General features: G+C 45.4%; 1 protein-coding gene and 1 long non-coding RNA gene across 3 annotated transcripts in view; one reads left to right on the plus strand and one right to left on the minus strand.

The window, feature by feature from the left end:
* LOC111973164 (mitogen-activated protein kinase kinase kinase 5-like) overlaps nt 1-10,984 on the minus strand; it is a 72,314-nt gene that overhangs the window by 7,280 nt on the left and 54,050 nt on the right. For both annotated transcript variants that reach the window (XM_024000420.2, XM_024000421.2), the window contains exons 19-27: nt 9,509-9,666; nt 7,561-7,738; nt 7,368-7,388; nt 6,982-7,159; nt 6,225-6,393; nt 5,796-5,987; nt 4,938-5,043; nt 436-679; nt 10-122 (exon numbers count right to left, since the gene is read on the minus strand). In XM_024000420.2, coding sequence (XP_023856188.1) covers nt 10-122; nt 436-679; nt 4,938-5,043; nt 5,796-5,987; nt 6,225-6,393; nt 6,982-7,159; nt 7,368-7,388; nt 7,561-7,738; nt 9,509-9,666 — 1,359 coding nt within the window. The remainder of the gene's footprint in view (nt 1-9; nt 123-435; nt 680-4,937; nt 5,044-5,795; nt 5,988-6,224; nt 6,394-6,981; nt 7,160-7,367; nt 7,389-7,560; nt 7,739-9,508; nt 9,667-10,984) is intronic.
* On the plus strand, nt 1,097-6,231 carry LOC139028649 (uncharacterized). Its single transcript, XR_011480854.1, has 4 exons — nt 1,097-1,196; nt 2,734-3,069; nt 3,267-3,378; nt 6,099-6,231. It is a non-coding gene; the product is annotated as an uncharacterized lncRNA (long non-coding RNA).

Genomic DNA, 10,984 nt, shown 5'->3' on the forward strand with positions numbered 1-10,984 from the left:
TGTGCTCACAGATAGGCTCTGAGCAGATCCTCAGTAATTTGATCCCCTCTTCCCTCTCGTCCAGGACCTGCTGGAGGATGGCCTGGTACTCTCCCTCCCTCTCCAGCAACTGCTCCATTAGCCTGGGCAGACACAGCAGGGAGAGAGGAGGGGAGGGGGAGACATAGGGTCATTCAATGAGTTAACACGTTACTACTAGACATGGCTACTGCAGCCACGGCGATAGCCATAATGAAAATAAACATATTTTCTCTTCTGTGTTGGGACCTTTCTACATAACAGAATTCACATTGGTGAGGAAACAATGTGAAGCTACAGGCAATATCTGTTACTAATTCATCACAGATGTGGTGGTAATAGCAAAGGTTGTTGGAATAAATCTCTGCTTTTGTGTCTGACAGTTGTTGTCATGGTTATGACCGCACGGCGACCCACCTGTTGGTTTCCAGCTTCATCCTGCCTAGTTCTATGGTGACAGAGCGCTGGGGATTATTGGAATCGTGTGAAACGGTGGAACTGAGTGTGCTCACGCCGGAGGTGGCGACCGTGTCGTCATGGGCAGTGTTGGCAGGGGCTCTGCTCTGGTGGGCGGCGGTATCCTCAGGCTCAACGTCATCGTCAACATTATCCTGGTCGGCCGGGTCACTCTCCGAGGCCAGGCTGAAGTGGGGCCTCAGCTCTGGGTAAGGACACGTGATGCATCATTACACCGTTACATCAATAGCATGACAACTAGTTCATATGCAACAGCTAAACTGCACTTTGAAAGAGGAAACATGAAACAAAGACAGCAACATCACAAGCTTCAATAAAGATCAGTCAATAATAATCAATCATCTTTAATAATCTACAATAATCTTTCAAATGCAATTGTTATAATGGCATCTGACTAGTATATACAGTCATACAATATTCTTGTTAAATGCAAATCTCTGTTCTCCTTTTGATGTATCACTATGGGGATTCACCAGGAACACCAACTCTTGGAAGGACCTATCAAAAGCGTCTGACGGATAGAGTAGCAAATAAGGTGAGCCACTCACTTCCTTATAAAGAGCCACTTTCTTAACCTCTGGTCATACTCGCTTCTCTTCCTCACGAAGAGCATTGCTTTGTAGCTCTCCTCAGCACAACTGTATCCCTGTTTTCCTGCTTAACTGCTTACAAGCAAACCGTGAAGGATATCGCTGCCGAACGTAGGTCTTCAAACCCTTTCGAGAGGTTGAGTACGGACCAAAAGGTTTTTGTTTGTGTAATAATTCCTTTTCTACTCAGTCTCCGTTGGTAGCTAGCTTCACGGCTAACTATTGAGACTCAGTTAGCCCACATGCTGCAAGGCAAACTTGGCTAGCTCGCTGAGAGGCAAGCTAACCTCACTAGCATACCCTACCTGCAACATGGTAGCATTGCTAGCTCCCTTCTGGACGTCTAGCTTAACCTACGTTCACCCGTTTGTGTTAACTAGACCGACCGTCTCAGCCTCACGGCTCCTTCGGTCGTGGGACCACACTACCTGAAGGCTAACTGTGCCCCCACATGGTTTCCTTCAGCCAGCACTGAGCTAGCTACAGCACACCTTCACCACGAGGTAGCTGTTAGCTAGCTATCGCTCCACTAGCCTCTTGGCTATAGCGTTCTACTGTGCTCATTATTGCTAGTTATTAGCCGCAAGGCTTCTAACTACCTAGCTTTCAACGCCATTTACACAAGCTACCTTTTGCTAGCCACCAGCAGCAAGGCTTCTATCTAGCCAGCCAGCCCAAGCCTGCTTCTTGTTTTTCTTTCAACAGGCTTTTTCCTCCTAGCAAGCCTTGTTCCTCACAATGGCCACTGCTATACCATCCCAGGAAAAGCCTAGCACTTGAACTCCCAGGTTTTTGCGCTTGTGATTCTATGATTGTGAGGAAGGATTACCACCCTCAATGCATCAATTGCTTGGGAAAGAAACATGCCCAAGAGGCGCTTGACGACTGAGTGCTGTGATCACTGCAAACTGCTGACTAGGTCAGGGGAGGCTTAAATGAGCATCTATTTCTATAGCCCCTCGCCTCAGAGCCAACAGCGGAGGCTCAGCTCCCTGTAAATGAGCCCAGTTGGGGCGAGGTCATGGATAGACTCGACTCCCTCACCTCACTGTCTGACGATGTATTGTCAGGGGAAAGCGAGCTAGCGGGTGATGAGGATTACAATGGGATTTCTCACAGTTATTCTCGAGATAGCTCAGGAGATGGGTGCTGACGATCCGGTTCGCCCGCCCTCTCAGGCCCGCAGGTCGAACGGCCTTGAGAGCAGTGAAGCAACTCCCTACTCCATTGGAGTTTGGTGGCCGTCTCCCGAGTGGTCATCCCCGTAGGGGCCCGACAAGGGACCTATACGACTGGAAGAGACTCCCATCTCATACAGCCCCTGTAAAACAACTGCAACCCGCGGTACCATCTTGCTTCAGGGAAGCTAAGAGCTTGTGGGACAAAACCCTCACTAGCAAGATTTTTGCTGGAGGCACTCCGAGCCTCGATATGCACTATATGGAGGAATCCGTGTTTGTTAACCCTCCCAATGTGAAGCGGTCACTGGCTTACCACCTCAGCCCCTCACGCCATGTTACTAACGACACTGACACCTCACTCCCTAGAAAGACATAGCGCTTTACTGCCTCCATTTTTCTGAGAACGTACAAGGCCTCGGCCCAAGCAATCGGAGCTCTCAATGTGATCTCTATTGTTGGTTTATCAGGCTGAGCTACTGAAAGAGATGGGGAAGAAACTGGAGCAGGACACCCATGGCCAGATGCTTTGGAGGAGAGCTGTATGATTACAGACCTAAATCTCCGTGCCTCCCGTAGTGCCATTCAAGCTCGTGGTTATAACATGAGCCTAGCAGTAGTGGGTGAAAGGGCACTTTGYCTGAGCTTATCCAGCTTAACAGACAAAGTAAATGTGGACCTCCTGGATGTCCCAGTGACACCCGATGAGTTGTTCATGCGGCAGAAGTGTGACATGCGCAAGAAAGAAGGCAACGCCTTCAACTTCTGCCTGCCCCGCAGACCCGGGCCCCGTGGTAGACCTTTTGGTTCGTACATCTTGTCCCAAAAATATTATACACACAGRGAATTTTTAAAGGGCTGAAGAGTTTGGTCTGCTTCGTGTTTACATTTTTGCCATTTGAAAAAATATTGTGGTACTAGTATCGTCACAGCCCTAGAAAATAGGGTTATGCCATATGCTTTTCCTCCTATGCTGCTTACCACCCCTTTTCCGTCTACACAGAGCAAGGACATTGGGCCTCCACCTCATCTTCGGGCCCCTCGATGACCCGTGGCTTTCTGGTCGGCAGTTACACCCTGCTCAAGACCAGCTCTGGCAGCTATCGTCATGCAGGGTTTGTAGCCTMCTCTTGGAAGAGTGCCAGCCCCTGTATGCTCACTCTTTTTCTTCTTCTTTTTTTAAAGTTGTGTTTTTCTTGGAGAAGTGCTGACTAAACAGATTGTTCCTTCCTACACTCCATTTTCCATGGTCCTATGCTCCTTGCAGGATTTTTTGGGAAGGAGAGGTTTTGTCATTGTTAAGGTCCGCTAGCCACTTTGTCGGTGTGCCAAGGCCCTGACAGTAATCCATAACTGTTATGTTATTTCTAGAGGGGCACGTCACTTTCACCCAGTCTCTAGTCTTTAGCTAGTCCTGGGACATGTCTATTGTGCTTAAGATACTTTCACAGCAGCTACTAGCTGCTGAGAAGCGTGGAGATGTAACATTGCTCAATCTTTCGCTTTACTACTGGCCTTAGCATCCCTAAGCACAGTGTTGGGAAGCAGTGAACTACATGGACTTCAAATAGTAATTGAACTACATTTTGCAGTAGCTTGGTGGTGGTTGAACTAAAATTCAAATCTAGCTACACTCTGGGGGGGGAAAAAGGTGCTATCTAGAAGTTAAGGGTTCTTCGGCTGTTCCCATAGGAGAACCCTTTGAAGAACCTTTTTTGGTTCCAAGTAGAACCCTTTTGGGGTCCATGTGGAATCATTTTCACAGAGGGTTCTACATGGAACCKAAAAGAGTTCTACCTGGAAACAAAAAGGGTTATCTTATGGGGACAGCCTGAAGAACCCTTTTGGAAGGCTTTTTTTCTAAGAGTGTAGTGTAACTACTCTTTTTGCAAAAATAAAATATGGCGGTAGGCAATATCCTTTTCGACATCAGATCTGCCTAAATCTCACTTGAAACATCGGTTTTGTGTTTTAGGCTAAAATCCACATTCTGTTAACATATGACCCCAAAGCGATCTATTCATGCAGATTGTAGTATGACATTTCAGATTTACTTTTTCACAAAGCAGTTTGGATGTAGTGAACTACTTTTTCAAAGTAACTTTAGTTATATTTCCCTTAGGGGTAGCTTCAGTGAGGCTTAACTTCTTCCAGTGTGAAGTAACAGGGAGCTTGGTAAACTACATTTTCAGAGTAGCTTCCCCAACACTACCAGCCACTGTTTGCGCCCACAGTCTGCCCAGGGGTTTTTCATTTTGCACGTTGCGCATCTACTTGGATTGAACGAGAGCTCAAGGGTGTTATGCCCTTCTCTCATAGGGCCCTCCTACTGAGGAGTTTACCTTTTGGGCACTGTTTTTGGGACATATCTCATTAAACAGGAAGAGAAGCATGCTTGAGAATGACCAGAGGGCAGGAGAGTGGCTCTTTATAAGGAAGTGAGGGGCTCACCTCATTCGCCGCTACATGTCTGTCTCCGATTGGTCCTTCCGAGAGTTGTGATACATCTCACTCATATTTTCAGAGAGCCGGAGTTACAAAAGTAACCTTAAATTGTGATTAGATTGGGGCTCTGTTCAAAGTCACGTTCCTATCTTTAGTTAACAAACAGTGTCCTGGGCCCTACGGGGCATAATTACTCATTTAAAACTGCAGCTGGAGTCACTGCTATTACCTGGCACCAGGATGGTGATGGCAGTTTGCACCGCTTTACGGATGATATTGTCCAGGGCGAACATCCAGTGGGGCTTGATGTTGTGGTTTCGTAGTACTTTGTTTACCTGGAGACGCAATGCACACACACACACACCATTAATAAACAGCTGACCCACACATACTGCACCTATGCATCCTCTACATGGTCACATTAGTGGAAAGGACAACAGGCTTAACCCCAGAGGGTGTCTGTTTACATTACGTGTGGTGGCTGCCTAGTAAGCTGAGATATCCCCCTATAATTAGCCTATGGAACAAGCATTTCCCAGAAAAAAGAGAGACTGTTATTTATAAAAAGCCATGCATTCTGGAAAATCTGAAAAACAAGTGTGCATCGTGCATTGATAATAATCTGTTGCAGACAGTGTAACCTATAGACCAGAACTGGTTTCATAAGTATCCACTAGGGCGCATCAGAGCTCATTATTAACAGAGAGTCTCGCAAATCTAACAGCTACAGGCCACAGTGCTATTTGCATAATTGTATTTGTGAGACAGGGCAGAATCAGCCCCTTTACACYATGTGCAATTAAGCGGACATATTTCCCTTTGATTACCCTTAAAGGTCAAAAGTGTTTTGCAGTCAATAGTCTGATCTGTTTGTTCAAACAATGGCAGCATAATTCTGCTGTGAACGGTTCACAGAAACCCCCTTAAATCATACTTCAATGTCTCCAGAACCTTTGGTCTATACAAGGATTATTTTAATTCCAAGCCATTCACAGTGGATAAATAGACAATGGGATTTTTGAATCATCACAGGCCATTTATAATGCTTATAGAGAGACCTACTAATAGGTGAAGAAAGAGCACTTACTGCATCCTGGAACCCGAATAGCACCACCTGTAGTTGGCTGATGGCCGTGCTGTCAAAGTCTAGCTCCAGTTTGAGCTGGGAGAGGGTGTTGGCTATGATCTTCCTGTCCGCCATGCGCACAAAGTCCCCAAGACTGGCCACCAGGGTGGAGATATGCTGATGTCTCAACTTAGTGTCGGATGTCTCAGAACTCTGCACACACAGGGGAGAGGAGGATGATGAGAAGGGGTGATGGTAGAGAGAGAAGTGCAGATAAGAGGTTTGTTTTACTCTGAGACAGCCCCTCTTCTAACTTGTTCCCAGATCTGTTCGTGCTGTCTTGCCAACTCCTAGGGTCATCATCATGCCGAGTGACACACCAGGGCAAAAATCGAACTGGAACCAGGCCAACCCTTTCCCTGTCCACTACCAGACTAGATGCTAACTGACCTGTTTGAGAGCCTCCACGAGGTTGGCCACCACCTTGTCTCTGTCCTCAGTGAGGATGCGGTGCAGAGTGGCCCTTCTCTCGCTGTCCTTCCTCAGCATGAAGAATCCAGTGTCCTTCTCATCAGGAGACGGAGGAGCACTGTGGTCCTCAAAGTTCTCCACTGGGATACTGGTGGGGAACACAGGTTAGATTAAAGACCTCAGTGACATTTGTTTTAGAGCATATTTGTATAGGAGAATAATAAAGTTCAAATTGGTATACGCACTGTCCAGCGAAATGCTTACTTGCAGGAAGGCACAATTTATAGTCCAATATTTGCATTMGTTTTGGGGAAGAGAGGATTGGGGTGCAAGTGTTTAAAATGGTCCAGTATTTAGTAATAATAAGAGTCTGGTAGCAGCAGTTGTGTGTGTGTAGCATGAATGTATGTGTGTGTGGATGAGTGTATCAAATGTTATTTGTCACATGCGCCGAATACAACAGGTGTAGACCTTACAGTGAAATACTTACAAGCCTTTAACCAACAATGCAGTATTAAGAAAAATACGGGTTAAGTAAAAAATTGATAAGTAAGAAATAAAAGTATATCTGTGTCAGTGTGTTTGTGAGTGAGTGCGGAGAAAAAACAGGCTCAGTAAAAATGTTTTGACAACATATTGAGAATAATAAAGTTCACAAATATTACAGGACATTCTTTGACAACCGTGGTACATGTCCAAACACATACGGTATGGTGCTGACTGTATGTTGTGTTACCTGAGGAACAGGGAGCGGGTTCCCTTGACGTCCCGATCGCTGTAACACTTGGTGCTGGGCTTGAAGATGAAGGGGTTGGTGTTGAGGTCATTCTCAGGGGAGACGGAGCCGTACTCACTGCTGCTGCTGGTGTCRTCCACCACCACAGGCACTGGCAGGGAGATGCTGCGCAGGTACTCTGGAGGGCACAGAGACGGGTGACGGCACAGTTACACAAAGAAAAGCAGAGCGAACAACTTGTTAGGGACACTACATGGAAATGATATTACAGTACTACTTCTGTGAGGGTATCATTTCAGGGTAGGGTAGTCAACAGGATAATTGAGTTGGGCTCAGACTCAGTGTACTCTAAAGAGGATGAAGCACAGACGCTCAGATAAACTCACCTGAACCTGCTGGTGTAAGAGCTGAGGAGAAAAACAGATTTTATTCAATTTTTAAATTCAATGATAAGTATGGATTGTGCAGAAAAATAAACGGAGACAAAAAGTATCTAGAAGCAATTGTCTATCTATTCAGATATATCTATATTCTACTAACTACTGCACTGATTGACCAGTGAAGCGTTGTCCTAGCTACCTGTGAAGCTGCTCTTGCCCCTCTTCTTGCGGCTGGTGACGGTGAGGAACTCATCCGTGAGCAGGTGCAGGGCGGTGGCCCTCTGGTCGGGATCGGGCTCAAAGCAGCGCAGGATGAAGGCCTTGGCCTCCATAGACATGGAATCTGGGATCTCAGGGTGGATCTTGAACATGCCGACCTGTAGCCAAGATAAAACACAGCACAGTCATGCTTGAGTTAAGGGCCTAAACTACAGCTGCAGCCAAGTCACAGTACAGAACTAAGTCAAGTGACCTAGCCAAGTCATGCTAGATCTAAGGGCCTAATTTGCAGCTACAGCCAAGATAAAACCCAGTCATGTTAGATCTAAGGGGCCTAACTTGGAACTACAGCCAAGATAAAGGCCTAACCTGCATATACTGCCAAGACAAAACCCAGTCATGTTAGATCTAAGGGCCTAACCTGCAGCTACAGCCAAGACAAACCCCAGTCCTGTTAGATCTAAGGGCCTAACCCTGCAGCTACAGCAAGACAAATCCCCAGTCCTGTTATAGATCTAATAGGGTCCTAACTCTGACAGCTTACAGCCAAGACAAAAACCCAGTCATGTTGAGTTCGTAAAGGGGCTATACGTGCAGCCATACAACCGAAGAATGCGAAAACCCCTCTCCTGTTAGATCTAAGAGTGCGCCTCAACCCAGATAAACGCAGGCACACGCCACGGAGCGACAATAATAACCCAGCTCATGTTAGATCTAAGGCTAACCTGACTGTCATTTGCTACAGCCATAGATACAAAAACCCCCCCAATTGTCCATGTCTTAAAGAATCTACATGAGCCTCGTAACCTGGCCCAGCTACAGACCTAAGACAAACCGCGCAGTTCTCTAGGTTGTACGTGCTACAGGCCTAACCTGCAGCTACAGCCAAGACAAACCCCAGTCATGCTAGATCTAAGGGCCTAATCTGCAGCTACAGCCAAGACAAACCCCAGTCATGCTAGATCTAAGGGCCTAATCTGCAGCTACAGCCAAGACAAAACCCAGTCATGTTAGATCTAAGGGCCTGACTTTAGTTAATGGTGGGTAAACTGATCTCTTGTAATCCATAGCTCTGTGGCGCTGTAACACTATGCAGGCGTGCTCATACCATCACAGTATAGGAGGTCAACGCGACAGTGAAGGACAAATGCGTTAGCTCGTCTGATAAGAAGCACTCTAGAAATTCCCAACATTGATCTGGAATGTAGGCTTGAGATTACCAGTGGAGACATTCCAAAAGAATGTTCATGTGAGAATTGTTGCCAAACGCTTTCTCACCTGTACAACAGTATAGATGAGAAATTACTCTAAATGGTAGTTTCTCATGTAAGCCATTGCGTAGAAAGATGAAAGTGTTATTGAAAGCATTATTAGCATTACAGATCTATACAATCTGGTACAGAAAAGTGGTTTATTAACACTGGAAAATGCAAGTTAAGACATGTGAAAGCGCAGCAATTTACTACTGTAATTCAATTAAAATGCATGGAAATGTCCATGCTTCTGGCCTGCATTCAACATGATCTCCATCACACTCCACAGACCACCCAGTTGGATCATTAGCTTCAGTTTTTAATAGACTACATATGCCCAGACTTTGCCTTTGTGATATTGCTGATGAGGGCAACACTTAAAATTTCCACTTTAGATGAATACAAGTGGAAAAAGCTTGAGGAGGGCTCATTAATGGAACGGAAACTTAAAACAACACACAAAGGATAGACAGTACTGCACACAAATTCTATCTCTAGGTACTAACCTCACAGTTGAATAAGTATGTAATCCAATCACTTGCACAAATGTGCCTAGGGGCGTGTAAAGACAGCTATCTATTTTGCTGACCTATAGAAATAGGTCAGCAAAACCATGAATCCCAATGAACAACAGAGGTCAATAAACTGAACATTAGTTGACCTCTATACTCTGACCTTGAACATGGCGGCCTGTGGTTCCCCCAGCTCGTAGAAGGGTGGTTTCCCAGTGGCCATCTCAATGATGGTGCAGCCAAGAGACCAGATGTCCGCAGGCTTGCCGTATCCTCGAGGGCCTTTATCTATGATCTCAGGGGCCATGTACTGTAAAGTCCCTGCAAAACAACAACACACCAAACAGACTGGAAATTATACACATCATAGCTGCTAGTTACAAGTTGCATATGTAGAATTTGTAAATAAGGTCTGATACAAGCAAATCAGGTGTTAGGGAGAGTGAACTTGGGCTCTATAGTAACCATGGATGAAATGAGTCTAATTATAGCCTACTGTAAGAGGAGCTTTTATAGAGCTTTTAAAAGGTAAGCTAAGTGCTATGGTGAAAATAGGAGAGACACATTGGCGTACAATTTAAACAGGAGAAACTGACTGTACGGTAATGGTTTCAAGATGAAAAGGAGGTGTATCTCTATGCTCCAATCAGCAGTCCACTGATCTTAACAAAGAGGCCAAGCTGTGCTACCATTGGCTGACACAATGTCAACACTGCCATAACCCTGGAACCCTCACCAAAGAGCACTCTGAATAGAAACGGCAGGCTATTCTGAGATATATAAATTACAGCAGAGATCAATCATCAACTAGATTCAGCCACGGGCCTATTTTTTCTAGAGCGGACGCGTCAGGGGGCTGGAACATAACTATAAATCATTTGTAGACTGCAAATTGACCCAAAGAAGCCCAAACAGATATACTATTTGACTAAAACATAATAATCCAAAAACCTTGCTTATGTTTGTACACGGTTACATATATCTCTCTATTACGTGTGAGAATACTTTGGAACAGATTTTCAGAATTAAAACSGCTTGGAGCTGATTTGCTGGTGTTTGATTTGCTGGTGGGGGGGGGGGCTCAGAAAAATTGGGGCACACAAAACAACTAGTTTCTTTGGGACAAAACTTAAGTTATTATATATAGTCAGTGAGTTCACTACGTGGGTTGAGGGTCCAGCTCATTTTCAAACATCCTGRTCCATCAAGGCATGTTTACAATGTAGGGGGGGGAAGCTTGGTGGTTCTAAACCCAATCAGGCAGATCAGAACAGACCAGTGGTTATAAACCCAGTCAGGGAGACCAGAACATTACAGTTGATGCCGGAAGTTTACATACACTTAGGTTGGAGTCATTAAAACCCGTTTTTCAACCACTCCACAAATGTCTTGTTAACAAACTATAGTTTTGGCAAGTCGGTTAGGACATCTACTTTGTGCATGACACAAGTAATTCACTGTTATCACAATTGCCAGTTGGGTCAGTTAAGTTGTAATACACTTAGTTGACTGTGCCTTTAAACAGCTTGAGGAAAATTACAGAAAATGATGTGTCATGGCTGTTAGGAGCTTCTAGAGTGGCCTAATTGACATTCATTTGAGTCAATTGGCGGGGGTTGGTTGGTGTACCTGTGGATGT

Source organism: Salvelinus sp. IW2-2015, linkage group LG14 (assembly GCF_002910315.2).
Source record: "Salvelinus sp. IW2-2015 linkage group LG14, ASM291031v2, whole genome shotgun sequence".
NCBI lineage: Eukaryota > Metazoa > Chordata > Actinopteri > Salmoniformes > Salmonidae > Salvelinus > Salvelinus sp. IW2-2015.